Source organism: Anser brachyrhynchus (genome assembly GCF_964034855.1).
Source record: "Anser brachyrhynchus genome assembly, chromosome: W".
In the NCBI taxonomy this organism is placed as follows: domain Eukaryota; kingdom Metazoa; phylum Chordata; class Aves; order Anseriformes; family Anatidae; genus Anser; species Anser brachyrhynchus.
This window is the reverse complement of record NC_137704.1, coordinates 19,481,532-19,504,876: the sequence shown is the minus strand read 5'-3', so window position 1 is coordinate 19,504,876 and position 23,345 is coordinate 19,481,532. Positions and strand designations below refer to the sequence as shown.

Below are 23,345 nucleotides of genomic sequence, written 5' to 3'. Positions count from 1 at the left end.
ATCATACAAGGTATAAACAATAATGTCACTATACCACATAAAAATAAAAACAGCATCCTTTTAACCCATGGTTCACCAGGCAACCATGAAAAGAAATCCCAATCCATACCCTTCCAAGTTTGTACTGGGACGTGGGCTAGCTTTCTAATTTCCTTTGTTATCTGCTTGACCACTTTTCCATTATCATCAATCTGTAGACAACAATTAGAATCGTTCAGTTTTCCACATACTCCCCCTTCTTCTGCTAGTAAATAGTCTAAGACCATTCTATGTTGGAATATAGCATTTCTCATTTGAGTGGATTGGTCAGCCAAAAGATCCAAGGCTGTCGCTGTTTGATTTGTTACAACTTCGAGGATAGCTTGCAACCTAATTATTCGGTTCAAATTATAAATAGGTTCTCGGGCTCCTGATATCAACTCATTTGAGTTCCAGGTGGCTGGCCCATAATGCTGTATGATTCTTTCAGGAGGCCATTCATCCTTTCCCCATTTTTGGGCACTATCCCCGGATAAGGAAGTATCAATAGATCGTTTTACTCTGTTCAGGTCATCATATAATCTTATTCCTAAATGATTTCCTTGTGTTTGTGACAATAAAAAGAACAAGGGTCTTATGTACCCCCCATAGCATATTCCCGACCAGTTTCCAGGTAGCCTCTTGTAAGCATGTTTGCCACACACCCAATAATGTCCCTTTAGGGCCCACGTCCCGTTTGGAAAATGACCATCCCATCCATCTTTACCCTTTGGGGCGTGATAATACAGAGTGTCCTTGTTACCGAGTGGTCCTGTTACAATGTCTGCCCCGTTTGTACTCATATATGCACGCTTCCAAGCTCCCACGTTGGGTTTCCACTTACAGTCACAATTCAGTTCTCTTTGGCAACCTGTCATATTTTAAGCCTTTTTCGCCGTCCAATCTTGAGAGTGTGGGAAGCGCCTTCAATCATGGGGTTGGGCCCGCTTTCAGAGCTTGTGTTACCATTCAGCCCTTCAGGGTGATCCAGCTCCTGGAAAAACTAATCACAATTTTATTATGGGTTTAAAAGGTTCTCATGTTATTTTTCTCAGGACAAACTGATCTTGGTGTGGGAGAAGTCCGGTCGAGGCACTCTCACTCGGTGGTCAATACCCATAGGGGTTGCCTCCCTCGGTAGACCATACACGCCGCAGTGGAGGGTCCTACCCCGGTCTTGCCTTCTCCCTTTCCTCCCTTCAGCCTTGTCCTCTTTATCCAGTGCCCTTAATTCATGCAGAACCTCATTGCTGGGATATCAGTTCCTCTTTAGTCTCAGTTTCAGTTCCCCAGGAGTGGACTCAACCCTCCAGGCTTCGGTAGTTATTGGTCCTTTTATTCTGGATGCGTGGGTCCAACCCCTTTCTGCTGTTCTCACAGCTGTTTCAGTAGTAAGTAAAACAAGGTACAGTCCCTCCCATCGGGGGTTCAATGATTCTTCTCTCCAGGTTTTTATTAAGACCTTGTCTCCTGGTTGTATTTTATGAATAGCAAATCCTAAAGGTGGTGTCTGAGTCATCATCCCAATTTATCTTATCTCCTGTAATCTCCTTCCAATGGTAATTATGTATTTCTGGATACTATGATCCTCAACTACATTGTTCCCTAGGGGCATCCCTTGAGAATAAGGCATACCATATAACATTTCATATGATGATAATCCAGTCTCACTGTGTGGTTTAGTTCTTATGTTTAAAAGTGCCAATGGTAAGCATTTCGTCCAGGGCAGCTGTGTCTCGATCATTAACTTAGCCAATTGTTGTTTTATTGTTTGATTCATCCTTTCTACTTTCCCTGAGCTTTGTGGGTGCCACGGAGTGTGGTATTCCCACTGAATACCTTTCAAGGGGTACATCCTTCAAATCTTTGTGGCTGGCGTATGTTCGATTATTTCCACACAATTGTGTTCCAACGGTCCTTCTTCTGGAACGGTTCCTAGAAATACTGCTGGATATAACAGGTTAGTCGTTTTCAAGGTTATGTCATCTTGTTCAGTTAGGATTGCCTGATATTTCATCATCCAGCTGGGTGATAACCAGTGCCCCCCCCCTTTGTTCCAAAACGGTTGTTACCATATGTGGTCCAAAAACTTCAATACGTTTTCCCATTTGAAGGCAAATAATTTTCTACTATCTTTATCAAGAGGTATGCAAAAGAAGGCATCCTTTAAATCTATCACGGTAAACCATTTATATTTCTCTTTCACAGATGTTAACAATGTGTAAGGATTAGCTACTACCGGGTGAATATCCTTTGTTATTTCATTTATTGCTCTAAGATCTTGTACAGATCTATACTCGCCATTCGGCTTCTTTACTGGAAAAATTGGAGTATTGTATTCCGATTTACATTCTTCCAGAATCTGATATTTGAGAAATTTGTCAATAATTTTCACTATTCCCGTGCCTAGCTTCTATCTTAAGTGGATATTGTTTGATTCAAACAGGTTTGGCTCCTTCCTTTAATTCCACCTTTACCAGTTGTGCCAGTTTCGACTTCCCTGGTACATCTGTTTCCCGTACTGTTGCTATAACTGCATTTTCTACTTCTCTTGGAATATTAACAAAGGGTTTATCTTTGATCATTAGGATTTGGCCTACTTTGGACTCAGGTACCTTCATTATTAATTCTCCATCCTCAAAGGTTATTGTTGCATCTAATTTGGCTAATAGATCTCGTCCCAAGAGTGGCATCGGGCATTCTGGTACATACTAAAATTCATGGGTTAGTTCCTTACCCCCAAAACGCAAATCAAGGGGTCGTAAGAATGGCCGTTCCTCCTCCTTCCCTGTGGCTCCAATTATTGTAGTTGTCTTAGTTCCTAATCGTCCTTTTAAACTATTTAACACTGAATATGTTGCTCCTATTACATTTACTGACTAACACAGAGAAAGAAGCTCCCATAACCAACAAAAAATTCAAGCCTCTGTCTTCGTTTCCTAGCTTTATTTCAACTAGTGGACCTGCTAGGGTAGATGCCCCAGGTCCCCGTCATTCCTGACTGTTGTAAGTTTGTCCTGCAGCCTAAGACAATTTCTTTCTGATATCAGGGGCCGATTGCCCTGGAAAGAGGCTAGCCAGTTGCCTCTGTTTGTTTGTTTGTTTGTTTGTTTGTTTTTAAGCCAGGTCCATTTTTTTTTTTTTCTCATTGCATTTCAAAGTTGGTCCAAAAATTCAAAAATTCCATAAATTCCATAGGGGTTTCTTTTGGACCTTGTTGGAACAGATTCTCAATTCCCAATAGCCAATTTAACCAGATTTTAGTATTTACATAATTTCCGGGGTGATTAGGGTCTCAGTGAGGGGGTCGGTCAGGGGAATGCAATGGTTGAAAGTTCCCTGAGCGGTCCCATTGGCAATCTGAGCTCACACAGGAACTCAGGTTGTTTCAAGAGTTAGCTGCTTTTCTGTTTCCACGACAACTCTCTCGGACCCATCACGGTCCCCCTGCCCCAGAGGGCTCACACCCGCGATTTAGAGATCTCAGCCTCGGGTTGAGACGGAACTATTAACATTCCTACATCCTCTTTCCCTGCTCATTCAACTTCAAACAGCTCTGTTAAATACTACATGCCACACAACCTTTAACACCTCCAACAATCCTTTTAACACTTCTTTTATCTTTCTCCAGCCTGTACTTTTCTAATGCCAACACCAAAGGCTCAGTCAGGGGCCAACTTAATTCCAAACCTTTTCCCTCCAAGATGCTGAAACAACGTATCACTATACAACATTTCATCCTATTTTCCTTCTCTCCTCAAAAACATTAATTGCAAGACACTGTTATAGTCGATTGATCCATAAAGTGGCCATTTAGTTTATATAGTGGCCACCATTGATTGCAATACTTAGTGAAAGTCCTCTTGCTTTCTGTGCCCCCATTTCTAACAATATCCTTCCAATGTGCCAATATGCACCCAAGGAGGCTTTTTCTTTTTTAGGACGTCTTTTTTTTTTTTTTTTTTTTTGGATTTTCCCCTTTTCCTTGATTTCCCATTCCCTTTTATTTATTTATATTAGTTACTGTCCCTTGTTTCAATTTCCACGCAAACCTTTTTATTGCAGGTTTTTACTATCTTTTCCTAATCTTCTTCCCAAATGTCCCAATTCTCTGGGATTAAACTCTTCTTTCCACATACAAACTTTACTATTTCAGATTATTAATGAGCCCCATTCCAATCATAAATCCGCAGGACTTCGGAAAAACACCTGAAGCACTCAGCCTTCTGTCTTCTAGACAAACAATACCACCTTTTTCACAAAATTTACATTTCAACAAGACCGAATTTCAAGCCGAATGCTAATTTTTCTCATGCACTTTGTTAGTAAGCCTACACAAAACAAGGAATCACTCCTGTGTATCCGTCAAGATGGGGGTTTAAAAGGTATTGAGGCCTAAATAAATTCGCTCTCCCCCTTCTTACCAAATTCCCAGGGCTCAGGCCCGAACCACCAAAGAAGTGACTCTCCATTCTACCACTTTGATAATCAGTCAGCCCCTCTCCCCCGATACTTGGGAAACTGACCGAACACCACCGCGAATATACCCAAACTTTTAAACTGTTACTTAGATAATGCTCCCACCTTCCTCCTTGACACAGTCAAAACATTTAAGAACAAAACAGGATTACAAGATGCACCACCGGGGTGGATTGTTAGGATACAGAGGTGGTAGGTTATCCAATGACTCCCATTCATCATCTTTTTCTTTTTCCTTTTTTTTTTATTTTTTTATTTTTTTGTTCTCTTCTTCGTCAAACTTCTCGTCTGCTTTTAGTGTAAATATTGAGGCTGGAAAAGGACGTGAGATCCTGATCCATAATCCTGCATAATCACTTTCCTCCTGGCTAAAAGGTTCCTTTGAGTTAACATGTAGATTTAAAGCCTGGCAAACCCAGTCTTCAAAAGATCCGAAAATAGGCCAAAAGACATGTGGTCTTAAAGGCTCCTTTGGCCATTCTATCATACAATACTGAATCATTTTTACTTTGCTTTTTCCTTTTCTGGGGCCCCTATCGTTCCAATTTCTAATCATTATCCCTAATGGACTTTCTGGTGGTATGTCTGGTAATTTGCTCCCTTTTCTCTGGTCCCGGGTCTTCAATTTTGTCTGACCCATCTAGGAATTTTACTGTGGCAATTCCTACAGCCCTTGGTTGCCTTAGTGAGAGTGTCTTGCAGGGGGTTTAGGACCTATCACCCACCCACGAATCCTATAGGAATCGCTTCGGTCCTTCACCGGCCAAGTCCCTCGCGGGAGATTGGAACCGCGGTTAGAAGACCTCCACAATCGCTTCGGAACTACGTTCCGTCTCAGTCACACTCTCACACACACAGGCAACCGAAACCCACCCAACCGAACGGTATACACATTAAATACTTACGACTCCGTCGTCTTCGTTCGGATCTTCGCGCGCAGAATTACGGGCAAAATATAGTGCTGCAGCCGGCAAAGGGAGCTCATAAAAAAATCTAAATCTTTGCTTGCCCTTATTCAGGTTCAGGATGGTGTTAGCCCCGACCTGACTCGAACAGGAGCCACCAAATGGTGGGGGCGCCCCTCCTAGATCAAGTCAGAATTCAGGAACCAAGACCCTCCCGGACGAGCCCCCAATTGTTATAAATGACTGAGTCCCAAATAGGATTACAATCAGAGTTTACAATTTATTAAACGAATAGAGGCAAGCAAACAGCGCTGGGTGCGCCGGGAGTCTCTGCTCCACCGGGACGCACACCTGTTACGTAAGGCGGCTGGTTTTTATGCTCCTAGGCTAATACATATTCATTACTAATTCTAGAAGAGGCAGGGTTATTATAATTGGTTTCCCGAATCCGAAGTCGCCTGCTTATCAGTCTCTGTTACTTTCTCAGGGGCCGCTCGAACAGGGAGACAGGGAGGCTCATATTTTCCTCCTTATCTAGTGGTCCAGGGAGACAGGGAGACAGGAAGGCTCTTATTCTTCCTCCTTATCTAGTGGTCTCTTGGCCGGCTATCAGAAGTTACTGCACATCCGTGCAAAGTCAGCAGTTTTTCTCCGAAGAAATCCCTTTGTTCTTTTCTCGCCTAAACCCAGGCCTCAATGTTAACCCTTCAAAACCCCTTAGTGGCACGAATTGCTGGACCATTTCTTACATTCTCTTCTTCTTCAAACTTCTCGTCTGCTTTTAGTGTAAATATTGAGGCTGGAAAAGGACGTGAGGTCCTGATCCATAATCCTGCATAATCACTTTCCTCCTGGCTAAAAAGGTTCCTTTGAGTTAACATGTAGATTTAAGGCCTGGCAAACCCAGTCTTCAAAGGATCCAAAAACGGGCCAAAAGACATGTGGTCTTAAAGGCTCCTTCGGCCATTCTGTCATACAATACTGAACCATTTTTAATTTACTTTTTTCCTTTTCTGGGGCCCCTATCGTTCCAATTTCTAATCATTATCCCTAATGGACTTTCTGGTGGTATGTCTGGTAATTTGCTCCCTTTTCTCTGGTCCCGGGTCTTCAATTTTGTCTGACCCATCTAGGAATTTTACTGTGGCAATTCCTACAGCCCTTGGTTGCCTTAGTGAGAGTGTCTTGCAGGGGGTTTAGGACCTATCACCCACCCACGAATCCTATAGGAATCGCTTTGGTCCTTCACCGGCCAAGTCCCTCGCGGGAGATTGGAACCGCGGTTAGAAGACCTCCACAATCGCTTCGGAACTACGTTCCGTCTCAGTCACACTCTCACACACACAGGCAACCGAATCCCACCCAACCAAACGGTATACGCCTTAAATACTTACGACTCCGTCGTCTTCATTCGGATCTTCACTCGCCTGAGCCTATGTTATTGGCTACAGAGTGTTTCTCACACTTCTTTTATCATCTCCTTTAATTTTGGGATTATTTTTCCAATTTCTTATCATTCTTCAGGAAGAGCTGTCGGTAGGCACTCCCCCAGGGTTATCTCCCTGTCCCCTGGAACCCATATTTTCCCATTTTTCGTAGTCCTTGTCAGTGTGCTGCTACAGAAATTTCCCTCCTGCAGGGTACCACACACTAACGTTCCAATTCTGGAAAATGGGGCTGTACTGCCAAGCACTTTACCGTGCAAGGCGTACTGCACACCAAATTTCCTGAGACTCTTCCTTTCTCTCCCTTATCTCAAACTTCGTCCGTCTCCGGCCGCACCCCTCCCGGAGCTACGGAACCGTGGATCAGGACTCCACACTTGCTTCGTACAAAAGTACATCTCAATCACACATCACACAGAGTCTCACCCAACCCCCAAGGCAATAACTGATATTTCTTACCTTGGTCTGTGCGCAGATTTACCGGATCAATTCTTAAACCCGGAGTGCCTACCTTCTTCCCTTCCCCACTACTTCATGGATCCTGCCTCTTTAATCAGTCTCGGGCCCTCTGTCAGCTCACCGCAGAACCGCCACCGTCGATGCACAGGACCGCTGAAATCAGCGGGGCATGCCTTCCTGCTGCTGCGGCGGTGGGGCTCCCCGGTAGGTGACTGGATCCCGGACGAGCCCCCAAATTGTGAGAAACACTCCGTAGCCAATAACTTAGGCTCAGGCGAGGATCTCAGTGAAGTAGTAATTTATTCGCGATTGCAATGGCGGGCATCCCACAAGCAGGATCGCACCTACTAGTCACACGGTACAGTTTATATACTGTATTTCCTCGACGACCAGGACCCTCCCCTGTTTCCCCACTGAGTGGGTAATCCAGGTTCACAACCTATCCCATGCTTCACAGATAATACATGGCTTTCAGTTGCCAGCCTGTTGTTTTTTAAATTTCTTTTGACTTTTTTACTCTTTGAGGTGGTAAGCTTTCTTCACTTATCTGACTTGACACGGTGATTTTCACCTAATTGCTCTAAGGAGTCTGGTTGTCTGCATTTTACAAGGTCGCCTGCTAAGTTTTCTTATCACTGCAAGCATATCTCAATACCACATTCCTTACCTTTAAGCAATGTAACTCTGCAAAAACAACATTTTTATTCCCACAGAAGAAAATGGTTAAATATTGTTTATCAGTCTGGACAAAAGAACCAATTAAGGAAACAGCAGTATTTTGGCCAAAATACGGGCCTGATGAAAATTCAGGCTTTAAATTTCTATGTAAATGTTATAAATTACTCTTTTAGCCAGAAAGAATTAGTTTATTGAGTAAGCGATCAGCAAGGAAAACAGCGCTGGGCGGCCGGGGAGTCCGTGCTCCTCCAAACGGCCCGCACCCCCCCCCCTTTTCACAGTCCTTATATCACCGAGTTCTTCCGGGGTTACGTAGCCCCCCTTCCTGCTACTGCGGCTGCGTCGACTGTTGCTAGGGGGTCGTCTCTGGTCCCTCTGGTGGTCGCACGGATGAAGGACGTAGTCTTCCTCCGCTTGGTACGTGATGTTTTCCCTCCATAGCCGGTCATGCTGTTTTGTCTTCAGATAGGACAGTGGGTTATCAAATTTTGCAGTAATAGTATTTACACAAAGTTCTCTCAACTATCCGCCCGAGACAGCAACAGGCACGGAGCCTCAAGGTCCTTACAGCCACCTGGCGACTCCCTTTGTTCCTTCTTAATATAGCCATGGGAAATAATGAACAAACATGCTTCATACACCACAGTAAACAATAAGATTCCTTCTTTTTTCGGAGGAGGAGCCAAGTTATGTTCCCTATAATCCTAATATTGCACCGGTGGCAGCAGCAGCCGCTCCAGGAAGGGAGACAGGGACTGCAATTAACACTACCCCTAGAGAAGAGCGTACTCTAGGCTCTGGCAAGAATTAGAACAAGGTAGAAGAGGTACTGAGAATTTTGCCTTCCCTGATACTAACAGTACTAACACTAACTGTGTATCCTCTTAGGTGAACCCCTCCCACCCCCTCCGTACCAGCAGAGAGGTTAGGAGTTTTAAGAAGGAGATGAAGTCTTTAATTGAGAACCCCATCAGGCTAGCTGAACAATTAGACCAGTTCCTAGGACCTAACTTATACTCTTGGGGGGGAATGATGTCTGTACTAAGTATGTTGTTTACAGGGAAAGAAATGGGAATGATCAGGAGGAGAGCTGCTATACAAGAATGGGAAGGAGCTCATCCTCCAGAACCAGGGATAATACTGGCAGAGCAGAAATACCCACTTGCCAACCCTGGCTGGAATAATAATAATGCGCAACACAGAAATCATATGAGAGACTTGGGGTCAGAATGAGAAAGGATGAATCATAGAATCATAGAATATCCCAAGTTGGAAGGGACCCATAAGGATCATCAAGTCCAACTCCTGGCACTGCAGAGGTCTACCCAAAATTTTAGACCATGTGACTAAGTGCACAGTCCAATTGCTTCTTAAATTCAGACAAGCTTGGTGCAGTGACTACTTCACTGGGGAGCCTGTTCCAGTGTGCAACCACCCTCCCAGTGAAGAACCTCTTCCTGATGTCCAGCCTAAACTTCCCCTGCCTCAGATTAACACTGTTCCTGCGGGTCCTATTGATTTGTGGAAAACAGACTCCACAATCAGTAAGATTGTAAAGTAGGTATGTTTATTCAGCACTGGGCAGCACTGGGGGTTGTCCCGCCAAAGTCCTGCGTGCCTGACGTGGCAACTTGCCTTGGTTATATGCAGTAAAGAGTTACATATGCATGAAGTTTCACAATACGCCTATACATATTCATAACCTGTCCCCGCTTCGTATTAAAAGTAGTTCCAAGAAGTCATTTCCATAAACTCCTCCCATCTGCGCTTGCGCAGTGTATTCTTGTGGTGGTCGTCGGGGGTCGTGGGGATGAAGATTGATGACTCTTCCTCGTCACCGCTAGTTGACCTCTTGTCTTTGCGCAGACTCAGTTGCTCCTTGGCTCTTGTCCATCTGCAGGACCAGTTTCTACCAGTTTCTTAAGATAGGCTCACTCTCTTATTAGGAGACTGACCTTGGTGAGGGGCCCAAGGCTTCTTGCTTTAGTTAATTTGCACAATGCACCATAGTTAGCAAAGACACTAAGTAGCATCCTAGTTTAATGCCGTCAGCACTCTCTCTCTACTTGATAAGATTCTCCTAACTCCCTCTCTCAGTGCTCCCTTTTCTAAAAAGTTAGTAAATTCTTTTACTATTTATAGGTTCAATATATTGTTTCTCTATCTATCACTCTTTCAAAATATCTGTAAGACTCCAGTTTCCATCTGAGTTGGTTTTTTCCACTCGCTGTAGGAGTTTCCCGTACTCTTAAAACACCATAAGGTACATCAGATCACTACACAAAGAACCATGAACAAAACCACGACCACGATTATTGTGATAAACAACTGTTTCAGCCAGGTTAGGTTTGGCAACCAGGAAGTCAATTTTTCTACCAAGTCTGTAAATCCCCAGGACGTATCGTCCTGAGCTACTGCATGCAAAATTTTATTCTTTTCCGAAATCTTCTCCAGGTCAGTCTCAATCTGTTTTTGTTGACATATACACAGCAAGTTTGGTTTATGACTGTACACAATCCTCCCTCCTTGGCTAAAAGCATATCTAATCCCATCCTATTCTGAAGCACTACTTTGTGTAGGGAGGAAATTTCTTCCTGTAATGCTGAAAGAGCATCAGCTGTGGCTGAGATATTTACGACAGCTTTTTCTAATTCACTTATTCCCAGAGATGGAATCAACCACCTTACAAAACTATGGAATCTCGTGGGTCTCATCACAAAGGGGTTATTTGAATATACCCCCTCGAGGGCTAAGATAGCCCCCGATACAATGACCCTTCCAATTTAAGGGTAAGCTTTTTCTAGCATGATCATCTCCGCATAGCCAATAGAATCCTTTTTGTAGCTTGCAGATTTGCATGAGGAAATTGAAGCCATGAGATCCTGAGTTCGTTGACACCTACACCATAATCTCTAATTTTAGTAAGCCTACATATTCTGCCATACTACAGTTGTCAGGTTCCTGGGCTAAATAACTAAGTGGACCTGTACCTACGCATGGGGTTTTATCATTTAAGCATCTGGTGTATATGTTAACATTTTCGTGTGGGAGTAGTTCATATCTCTCCCCTAGATGTTCTTCTCATCTGTTGTTCATGAGCCAGTTCTGCTAACAACAGGCAGTAACAAGAAAACCAAGCATAGCGGAAGTGAAGACCTTCCAGCTGATCTTATGAACTGTGAATTACCTCACCATGTAGTCGCACAAACCTGGGTGTAAGGGGAGGCAGGGGGCATAAACTTCATGTCTGTGATTAAAGCGGTGTTGAGGAGAGACAATGGGCACTTGAGTCAGTCCTAAGATCTGTATTGTCCTAAGTGATATCCATTAGAAAAATAAAGTTGAAACTGAGAAGAAAGACTAGCTAAACTTGTGGGTTCCTACACAGCTTGCACTGGTTCTTGGTGAGTTAACAGCTTTTCCTCATGGAGATCTTTGCTTTCTCTCTTAAAAAGAACAAATACGAAATGTGACATTAGTAGAATTTAACATTTTTATATCCTTCCTTGGGAAATGAGTGCGGCAGAATGGATTCATCGGCAGCATTCAGTTGTTCATTGTTTACGTTCTAACCATCCCTAGTGCATATGTATGAAAACTGTCTTTAAAATATCTATGCTCTTATGGGAACGCATGTGTTGACTCTGAAATAGATCTCTTACTTCTAGAGGTTCAGTGGTTGGAAGCTGTTGTATAGGAGTTATGATTGCAGTAAGCACTTCAGTTTGTATTTTTTTTTGTTGTTTTGTTTTGTTTTGTTTGTCAACAAACAGTGAAATTGGATTTTTAAAAGCTTAGCTAGTGCATGTTTGACTGAAGTCTCTATTTTGCTGTGATGCAGTTTAATTAAAATTCTCACTGCTTTCAGAAGACAACCAATTTACATTCTAACTACTTTTATCACACAAGTTCTTTTGAATCTGTTACAAAAGCTTCATTGCACTTTAAAAAAGATGGATGTAAGCTCAAAGGGCTTCTTTTGGGGTCAATAAATTTTTTGGTCTACTTTTCTCACAGCACCAACACAGTGATGCTCATATCTGTAAGAGTGAAACTTAAGCAATTTATATATACACAGTAGTTATTACATGCCTTATAAGATCTCCCAAAGCAAAGGATAATGGGGAAAACACCTAGTTAGTATACTACTTTACTGTTCTATAGCAGCGATTGTTGGCATATAGTTTGTAAGCGAACAGCGCAGCATTTGGCTGCACGTGAATAGTGATGGCAGAAGGCATAGCTATAAAGACACTAGGCAACCCAAAGTTTAGCTTAGAGTTGCTGGTGGTGAAGAAACAACATTGGGAAAACTCATTTCTTCTCTGAATGCAGCAGTGTTCTGCTTGAGCCATATTTGCATAATAACGTTTTACCTGGCGAAACGTGAGCTTTGACTAAAATGGCTTGTACAAGATTCAGATTTGGAAGTCAAAGGTGACAAATTGTGTATTGTTTTCTGTGTGGTGGTTTTACCGTGCTAGGCAGCTGAACACCACAACCGCTTTCTCACTCCCCCTCATTAGATGAGGAGGGGAAGAAGTAAAGGAAAGAACTCACAGGTTGAGATAAGGATGATTTAATTAAAGGGAAAAAAATAATTATTAAGGAAAGATTATTATTAATCAAACAATTTAACTAAAGGGAAAAAAGGGAAAGGGGAAAGGGAGGGGGAAAGGGAAAAAAACAAAACAAAACAAAACATGTAAAGGCTATGTGGAAGTGCAGAGGAAAGGAATTACTCTCTACTTCCCACCAACGAGCGATGCTTGACCACGTCCTTGAAGCAGGGCCTCAACGCAAGTAGCTGGTGTTCGGGAGGAGGACAGACGTTTTCACAACAAGAGCCCACCCCTCCCCTCTTCCTCCTTTTTCCACCTTTTATTGCTGAGTGTGACATCATATGGTATGGAATATCCCTTTGGTTGGTTTAGGTCAGCTGCCCTGGTGATGTTCCTTTCTCACTTTTTTGCCCACCCCCTAGGAGGGTTAGAGAGAGTGCTGATGCTGTGCCAGCACTGCTCAGCAGCAGACAACACTGGTGTGATACTACTGCTGTTCTAGCTACAAGTGCAGAGCACAGCGCTGTATGGGCTGCTGCAGGGAAAGTTAACATCCCAGCTGAAGGGATGAAGACACGGACTCCTGATGGCTCTTGAACAGGTGTCCTGGTTTCAGTTAGGACAGAGTTAATTTTCCTCCTAGTAGCTGGTAGGGTGCTATGTTTTGGATTAGGATGAGAAGAGCGCTGATAACATGCTGATGTTTTAGTTATTGCAGAGCAGTGCTTACACCAAGCCAAGGACTTTTCGGCTTCTCGCTCTGTCCTGCCAGCGAGCAGGCTAGGGGTGCAGCAGGAGCTGGGAGGGGACAGACCCAGGACAGCTGACCCAAAGTGGCCAAAGGGGTATTCCATACCATCTGACGTCATGCTAAACAATATATAGGGGTGGCTAGCCGGGGTGGGGGGGCTGGCTGCTCGGGGATAGGCTGGGCATCTGTCAACGGGTGGTGAGCAATTGCATTGTGCATCACTTGTTTCTTACACATTATTATTAGTAATACTATTATCATTATTATTATTATTATTATTATTGTTATTATTTTCCTGTCTTAATAAACTGTCTTTATCTCAACTCACAGGCTTCACTTTCCCGTTTCTCTCCCCCATCCCAGAGAGGGAGGGGGGAGGGTGAGCGAACGGCTGTGTGGTGTTTAGCTGCCGGCCGGGTTAAACCACAACAGTCCTTTTGGCGCCCAACGTGGGGCACGAAGGGTTGAGATAACGACAGATTTGACCAGAGTGTGTTAAACTAAAATTGGTATAAGTATTGGACCTGCTTAATAGTTGCTAGTCACAATATTGATTGCCTTAATCTGAGGTCTGCTGTGCCCGTTTTCCAAATTGAGTTTTATAGCACGTTACTTTCTGTATGTGCTCCCTGTTGCACTGTTTATCCTTTCCGGGCCCTGGTTTAAGATTGTTATGGTACTGTGCGGTGTAACAATGGCTTATGAAATGATGAGATTTCTGGTCATGACTCTAACCTGGTATTTGTACTCAGCACTGACATCGACTCTATGCTTTGGAAACCATATCTCGGAAACTATTAGCAATTACACCTATTGCCTTTTTTCATCAGGGAGCCAATCTGTGAAGGGGACAGGGGAAGATATTTTTCCCTACCTGTTCACTCTCCCTTTCTCCTTCACCACCCTTATCCCCCGAGCTAGTTACGATAGTTCTCCAAGATGTTGAATATCCTTGGGATACTCAGACCAGCATGTTCTTGTTATGTCTCCTGAATGCGCTTCAGGTTTTATTTAAGGTTAAACAACTACTTAGGAATCTCATCCGGAGATCTGTCTTGAGGCGGGATAGTTGCGAGTGGCAGGGAGTGTGGGAGGATATGGGCAGGTTTCTAGAGCAGTGGTCACCTCCAGTGTTTTGGACATTCACCCCTGAACAACTGCAAAATCCTAAAAAACTGGTAGAATGCTTGAAAAAAAGGTGTCATGACTCTGGCAGTTCCAAAGTGACACAAATCACTGTAGAGTGCTGGGGTCTGGCTTGTGCCTATCGAGCTGCAATTGATGCTACTATCAACCTAGTGACAGACCCTGCAGCCGCTCCAGCTCCTGCAGCTGCTCCAGTTCCAGCCCCTGTGGCCGCTCCAGCTCCTGCAGCCGCTCCCACTCCTGTGGCTGGGTCAGAGAAAAGAACTGTAGCAGTGCAAGTTGCCCCTGCAGAGGGTATTCCAACCCCTGTGGCAGACCCTGTGGCTGGGTCAGAGAAACGAGCTGTAGCAGTGCAAGTTGCCCCTGTAGACAAGGTGAAAAAATGGTATAGAGACTCAGGTCGTTTAGAACGCAGACAGTCTTCTGCTAGGTCTAGGTATAGAGAAGACGAGGCTGGGCCATCAAATGTGCAGGAGGATGAAGATGAGGATGAGGATGTCGAAAAATCAACAGTAACTACCCGAACCCTATACCAGCGTGAGCTACGAGATGTGCGAAAAGATTTTGGTCGCTGCATAGGTGAGCAGCTTGTCACCTGGCTGCTCCGGTGCTGGGACACCGGAGCCAATAGTCTGGAATTAGAGGGCAGGGAAGCCAGGCGGCTGGGATCCCTTGCTAGGGACGCAGGCATTGACAAAGCAATTGGAGATGGAGCACGATCTCACAGCCTCTGGAGGCATCTCCTGTCAGCTGTGAAGGAAAGGTATCCCTTCAAGGAAGAACTCGTATGTCTACCAGGCAAGTGGACCACCATGGAGAAGGGAATTCAGTACCTGAGGGAATTAGCCGTACGGGAGGTGATTTATAAGGACCTAGACGACGCACAAATATCCAGAGATCCAGATGAAGTCCAGTGTACACGACCCATGTGGCGGAAGTTTGTACGGAGTGCACCATCATCATATGCCAGCTCATTGGCAGTAATGGCCTGGAAAGAGGATGAGGAACCCACAGTGGATGAAGTGGCTAAACAGCTCCGGCAGTATGAAGAAAGTCTCTCCACTTCCCTACAGGCCTGTGTCTCGGCTGTGGAGAAACTCTCTGAAGAGTTTCACCAACTTAAAGAGAATTTATCTTCCCCCCACACCTGAACGAACCAGTGTCCACCAACTAAAAGAGAATGCTTTGGAGAAACTTTTTGAAGAGGTCCACCAACTTAAAGAGAGTTTATTTTCCTCCCCACCTGTACAAACCAGTGTCTCAGCTATTAGGGGTAAGCATTCATCTGTGCAAGGAAGACAATATGGTGGGTACACACAGCGCCACCCTGTGGTTTTACCTACGTGACCATTGAGAGGACATGAGAAAATGGGATGGAAAATCTACCTCGACCCTAGAGGCACGGGTATGTGAGTTGCAAAAGAAAACAATTGGGAAAAAGGGGTTCTCTGAAAACTTTGCTGCTCCAACTTCCAGCAGGCAGTCCTTTAAACACAGAAACGAAGATTCTGTCCAGGACTAGAGGGGCCCTGCCTCCAGCCAGGGGGAAGAAAGGGACAATCGAGTTTATTGGACTGTGTAGATTCGATGGCCTGGCACGTCAGACGCACAGAAGTATAAGGCTTTAGTAGACACCGGTGCACAATGTACTCTAATGCCATCAAGCTATAAAGGGCCAGAGCCCATCTGTATTTATGGTGTGACGGGGGGATCCCAGCAGTTAACTGTATTGGAGGCTGAAGTGAGTCTAACTGGAAATGAGTGGCAAAAGCACCGTATTGTGACTGGCCCAGATGCTCCGTGCATCCTTGGCATAGACTGTCTTAGAAGAGGATATTTCAAGGACCCAAAAGTGTACCGGTGGGTTTTTGGCATAGCTGCCTTAGAGACAGAGGATATTAAACAGTTGTCTACCTTGCCCGGTCTTTCGGAGGACCCTTCTGTTGTGGGGCTGATGAGGGTCGAAGAACAGCAAGTGCCAATCGCTACCACAACTGTGCACCGGCGGTAATATCGCACCAACCGAGACTCCCTGATTCCCATCCATAAGCTAATTCGTCAACTGGAGAGCCAAGGAGTGATCAGCAAGACTCATTCACCTTTTAATAGTCCCATATGGCCAGTGCGAAAGTCTAATGGTGAGTGGAGACTAACAGTGGACTATCGTGGCCTGAACGAAGTCACGCCACCACTGAGTGCTGCAGTGCCGGACATGCTAGAACTCCAGTATGAACTGGAATCAAAGGCAGCCAAGTGGTATGCCACAATTGATATCGCTAATGCATTTTTCTCCATCCCTCTAGCAGCACAGTGCAGGCCACAGTTTGCTTTCACTTGGAGGGGAGTCCAATATACTTGGAATCGGCTGCCCCAGGGGTGGAAACACAGCCCTACCATTTGCCATGGACTGATCCAGTCTGCGCTGGAGCAGGGTGAATCTCCTGAACACCTGCAGTACATCGATGACATCATTGTGTGGGGTGACACTGCAGAAGAAGTTTTCGAGAAAGGGAAGAAAATAGTCCAAATCCTTCTGAAGGCCGGTTTTGCCGTAAAACAAAGTAAAGTTAAAGGACCTGCACGAGAGATCCAGTTTTTAGGAATAAAATGGCAAGATGGACGTCGTCAAATCCCAATGGATGTGATCAACAAAATAACAGCTATGTCTCCACCAACTAGCAAAAAAGAAACACAAACTTTCCTAGGTGTCGTGTGGTTTTGGAGAATGCATATTCCAAATTACAGTCTGATTGTAAACCCGCTCTACCAAGTAACCCGTAAGAAGAATGCTTTTGAATGGGGCCCTGAGCAACGACGTTGATTGCCATTTTTCACTACTACATATACTTTCCCTGTAGCCCCACGCGCTGCCCATGCGCCCGAATGTGTCATACAATTGGTTAGAGACCCTCAGACACACACCTCCAGCCAGTCAGCAATTGGCCACTGCCCAAAGCTCATCTTTAACACTGTAGCCAATTTACATTATCTCGACCTTGCTCAAGTTTTTGTTTCTACCGCTTGTTTCCTCATTATCTCTAATTCAGGGATGTGTGAAACAGTGCAAAGCCACCTGCAAATTCCTTTCTCACACCCAGCCAGAGCCAGTACATAGCTGCCAGCTGTAGTTAGAGATTTTTCTTCATGACACCACCACTTTTGTTTTTTGTTAACCTTTACTGCCATCAGCTTGCCTCAAAAGCCTCTGCTGCTCTCATGACATAGTTTCCTGGTGTTTCTGATTTTGCTATGCCTCCTTAAAGCTTTTCGGTCTTCTGAGCTTTGAGAGCAAGTGTTTGTGAATGGCAAAGGGAGGCTATTTTTGTGCTCTCAGGGGCTTTTTTCTGTATTTAATCCAGCAAAACTGCTATCGCTTATGTCTCCTTTTGATTGCTTGCCTTAGTTTGCAAAATCTGACTCTGGATGCTAGTCACAAACTAGAATTAGTTTGCTGTGGCTTCCAGGGGGTTTCCTGTTAACTAATAGCTTTCCACAAAGACTCCAGTGCATGTGAAGTTACTCTGACTGCAGGAAGACGTTCTGATTTCCTGTGAAGGAAGAGTGTAGCATGTCCTCTAGTTTAATAGTCTTTTAGCTGGAGATTTTTAGCCCAACTGTCAGCACCTCAAGGACAGAATAAGTGATACGGAGAGTTGAATAGGTTTGTTCTGTGCAATTTGAGTCCAAACTAAAGGCTATCCTATGACTTGTTCTACCTCTTGGCTCTGGGATTCTGAAATTCCTTTCTCTGTAACTTTAGTAGTACTGTTCAAGTGACTTTGTTTGCAGTAATGCATATGGGAAAAGTAGAAATTGGTAATAAAGGATGAAGCATGGAAAAATTATGAAGGATATATTAGGAACAAATATTTAGTCGTAGAAAAGCTTTTGAATGAACTCTGGGAGATGATGCAACACATCAGGTTTACGTATACCCATTTACATGTATCAAAAGAATGTGAATAATGTTAGTAATGCTTTGTTTTTGTCTGTTCCTTATGCAGGTAATACATTTCTTTTTTTATGTTTCTAACTGATGCTGTAGGTGTCAACTTAACTGTCTAGCTAGTAGACCACTGACCTTAAATGGAAAAAGCGTACTGCAAACTTTTTGTCCTTAATTAAAAGTACTCTCAATTTAATTTTTTTATTAGCAAGAATGTGGGGATTTAAGAGAGGGTGCAGTTACAGCACGTATTACAGGTATGATCTCTGCAAAGAAGTAATTACTCTTCTCTCTAGGAGATAGACATAAAGGAACCCATAGAAAAGGAAGTAAATCCTCATTTATTACCGGGTAACTTGTATATTGTATGCTTAGAATTATATAATTTAAATGATTTTTTATTACTTATAAAGTTTCTTATTTGTGTACAGCAAACACTCCAGTGACATCTGTGTCCAGCGTAGTAAAACAGAGGTTTGGGAGTAACCATTCTTGCAGGTTGAATGTTTTAAGTATTTGTATCTGCATTGATTACTGAAAAAATATAAAAATTGGATTTTTTATAGAGAACAGTATCTTCAGGTAAAGCTGCATGTGGCAAATTGTCTGTACTTCAGTTTGTCCTATTTTCATAAAGGTGGCTTTGATTTTTGTCCCGTTCTTTCTTTTAAAATGCTGACAGTATTTTCCAAGGTCAGGAAAGATGAGTTTGCTAACGTAAAATACAAATAAAAGCTCAGCATAAATTAGTGTTGTTCTGTCAGTTTTTCTGTACTTTTCTAGAAAAGACTAATCTGGCTGTTGTTTGTACCTATTTAAACCTGCCTTTATTTTCTTAAATTTGAAGTTCAGTTCCTGCTAATTTGAAGATTAAAATTTCATTGACCATTATTTATATAGACTTGTTTGAGAACTTTAAGATAGTGCTGGGACATGTAAAATCAGCAACATTTACAGTCAAAGCTATGAAAAACTAACAATGATAAACTTGTAATAATTAACTCAAATGTTTCAGTATTGCTAAGAGTTTAGTGGTGCAGAAAACTGGAACAGTTTTCAAATTGTTCATTGACTATATTAACTGTTCTTTACTGGGATTTGGATTTTTCAGGTATACATTTGTGTGGTGGCTCTTTGCTACTCCATGTATTCTTTTTCTACCAGTTAGTTGGCCATGATGAAGCTGCTTCTAGTTACAGAACTTCTAAATGTGTTCAGCTGAACAGTGTTCAGTCCATCCTTAGAAATCTTAATAACCTGGAAGAGGCTGTCTGGATACTGATTCCAGGAGCTGCCTCTTAATCTTTGCTTAACAATGATGAATTATCTTCAGGCATACAGTTACAAGAAGCTGTCGGGAAGTAAATGCTGAGTTTAAGATAACTGAAATACCAGTATTTCAACTTATGTTGCAAGTTAATGTTTGTTTTACACAGGTGAACTGCTGCTTTGTGAGGCAAGCACAGTATACAAGTACATACAAGAAGATGGGTCAAATCGTGGCACCTATGGGAAACTTGTATGCACAAACTTCAAGATTGCTTTCCTCGATGATGATTCTGCTTCAGATGATAATGTAGGAAGACAGGTGGCCTTGTTATGACCAAACAGACTCTGAAGAAGTATAGTGTTTCTTTGACTAAATAATCTTACCTTTCCTTTATATAAGAACACAGACTGACTATAGATTTATGGAAAGTTTTAATGGCCACAGGCTCATGTTGATCAGTCTGTACTACTTGGTCCATACATATCCTTCACCAGGCTCTAATAACTTTCAGTGAAAATGTTCTAAGTGTATATCTGGATGCTTACAGTTAGATGTAGTTTATAACTTTTTAGCTCGTGAATTAGTAACTAAAATTAAAAAAACAACAACAACAAAAAAAAACCACAAAAGTTAAAAGCATGGATTGGTTTGAAAGCTAAATCTATAGTTAGTTTAAACCTGATTCCTGACTGTTTGTCTAATAGCAATTGCAAAAGTGTTAATGTCGAACATCTCTAATGTATAACATCAGACTTGAATTTGGGCTACATCTGCAGAACCATTCTAGGGTTGCACAAGACCAAGTAGGCTGATATGCAGTGGAAATGCTCCAGAAAAATGTTTGCTGTGTGGCTCAGCGAAGCTCTGCATTATTCCAGAGTCAGGTGTTAACTGCAAAGACTTTGGGACTTTTTAGCTTTTTAAATGTTTGTCAAAGTCCCCAATCCTTAGAAATGAGTCTAATTTCCTTTTTTTAGATGCCCAAACTGAGTTGTCAAAGAGGAGTGGTAATGCTACACTTCTGTGGATGTGCTGGAGCATGTGAAGCTGGTCCATTTAGGTGTTACAAGTGAAGGAGATGGTGGTATATGGCTCTCAAGAGTGCAGGATTACTTTGAAGGTGAACAAGAATGAGAACACAGTTTGACGTGTTGATTGTAGTCATAAACTCCCTGAATTTTTACCCTGAGAAACTTAATGTTGAAAACTAAAGCTTCTGCAGCAAAATACTGATTTACGGACTGTCTGGAATGAATTTGGACAAAGCTGCAGAACCCTTTCCCCAGATCACATGAGGTGTATTTTAAACCTCAGTGACCTTGCTAATTTCTGCTCTATCACTAGCTTGCTAAATCCTAGGTTTATAGCATGCTGAGTCAATTGTATTTCTCTCAGTGGAAGTTCAGTGTTAGTCACTTGATTCAGAGTAGTACAGACCTGGACATCAATTGAATGAATCACAGAATTGTAGGGGTTGGAAGGGACCTCAAAAAATCATCGGGTCCAACCCCCCTGCCAAAGCAGGTTCCCTAGAGCAGGCTGCCCAGGTAGGCATCCAGACAGGCCTTGAATATCTCCAGAGGAGACTCCATGACCTCCCTGGGCAGCCTGTTCCAGTGCTCTGTCACCCTTACCGTGAAGAAGTTCGTTCGCATGTTGGTGCGGAACTTCCTGTGATCCATTTTGTGGCCATTGCCCCTTGTCCTGTCCCCACGAACCACTGAAAAGAGGTTGGCCAAATCCCTCTGTCTCCCACGCTTAAGATATTTGTAAACATTAATAAGATCCCCTCTCAGTCTTCTTTTCTCAAGGCTGAACAGACCCAGGTCCCTCAGCCTTTCCTCATAGGGGAGATGCTTCAGGCCCTGTATCATCTTTGTGGCCCTCCACAGGACTCTTTCCAGGAGAAAAAAATGGTGCAGTGCTATTGCTTCACTTAAGCAATAGCACTGCAGAGCAGTATAGGTGACATTCCTGAAGAATACCTCTTGTTTGTCTAAGGGAACTTTGTTTCATGAGATTCTTGATGTCTTCAGGATATAAAAGGTGGTAGAAAATGAGTTTTTACTGTACAAGCCAAACAAAATGGACTTGTTTTGCAGCAGGGCCTACAGGCGTGCCTGTATTGCTTTTTTAAAAAGAAGTACACAAGAGTGAGGCTGCTAGCTTTCTCTACTGCTTACAAACTTTATTGAGTAGCCTGACTTTGGGCTCATGTTCAGAGTATTTATGAATGGTGATGTGAATGGGTGAAGGAGTGGGCTAGGGAGAACACTGAAGCATGGTTGTGAGACACTATTTGGTTTCATTTCCAGTGGCCTAGCTGGTAGTACTTGAAGGCATGAAATGGTATATTCTCAAACAGAACTGAACAAAGGGTTGTCCTGAGGGCTTTATGATAGTTCAAAAAAATAATTCTTTTAAGGAACTTAATACAGACGGTTGCCTGAGGAATCTTAGTCAAAACTACTAAGTTGTTCTTTATGCATATCAAAACTTTGAACTTGTTGTGTAGCCAGAATGTGAACAGAAGTAATCACTGAGCAGCTGGCTTGCTCTAAATTCAGTTCCTACCTTATAGTGGGTAGCTTGTGTGGGCTTATAAAAAATAAAAATCAAATAAAATAAAAGTTGTCAGCACAACAGCTTGCAATACTGTTGTAGGGTGCTTGTTTTGACTTGTTAAAACCTGGACTTGAATTAGTTTCTTGAATTTTGAGACATCAAGCAGGGATAGTTTTATCAATTAATGACAAAGTGATTTTGATATTTACTTCTTAATTTTGTAGTTTATGATGGGAAAAAGAAACTTCTAATGGGACAACTGAGAAAATACCCAGAGAAGCTAATTATCTACTGTAAAGACCTTAGAGTATTTAATTTCTACCTGAGATACGCAGAAGAAGAGGAAGTAAAAAGAGTAAGTATAGTAACTTCATTTGTGTTTTTCCTCTTTTTAAGCTTGCTGTTGGGTGTTAATTTCTTCATTGGGGATGAGAGAAGGATATAGTTCACTCTGAGAGTTCCCTTTAATTTGAAGTGTTTTCTGAGAGAGAGTAGAAGACTTGGGTGTTTTTTAAACTAACCTTATTAAATAACATATGTATAGCTATTAAAAACCATGTGCACTGTCTCTTTGAAGAAAAGTGGAGCTTGAGAGTATTATAATATAATTAGCTTCAGCTTAGGCAAACTTGTAAAGCTATTCTGTGTTTTCACGATACTATTTTACTACGTTATGAACTTCAGCCTTGCTCATACGGAAGCAGTTACTTTTCTAATAATTTGAGTTCTTTTGATGGGTTAATCTGAACTCCAAACTAGGAGTGTTTCTAGCTTTAATAAGAGTCATTCTGTAAGTTGAACACGTATAATGCTTCTCATGGAGTCAAGTAGGTATATTGTTCTGCAGACAAGGAAGAAGGCTTTCCAAAAGTTGCTTTTCAGCTGTTGGGGATAGAACCCATGGAGCAATTTTGTTTAAAACCTGGGAGAGAGGTGATGTTGTTTACACTTTTTATTAGTCTGTTTGGGTGTTAGTTTTTGGTCCTTTTCTAGATCATCAGTGGCGTAATTCATCATAGCCAGACTCCTAAGCTACTTAAGCGCTTGGTTTTGTTCTTATGCATCAGCTGCCCCAAATAACACAGGGAAGTGTTTTTATATTTTTAGGTTGTATTTGTTGC

General features: G+C 42.8%; 1 protein-coding gene across 1 annotated transcript; it reads left to right on the top strand.

Moving 5' to 3' along the window:
• Positions 1–8,374: 8,374 nt before the first annotated feature.
• On the top strand, positions 8,375–23,345 carry LOC308184991 (myotubularin-related protein 12-like; the record flags this gene model as incomplete). Its single annotated transcript, XM_080572535.1, has 5 exons — positions 8,375–8,401; positions 18,686–18,740; positions 19,826–19,985; positions 22,426–22,579; positions 23,218–23,345. The coding sequence occupies 5 exons, from the start codon at positions 8,375–8,377 to the stop codon at positions 23,302–23,304; spliced, it is 483 nt and encodes a 160-aa protein (XP_080428661.1). The 3' UTR covers positions 23,305–23,345.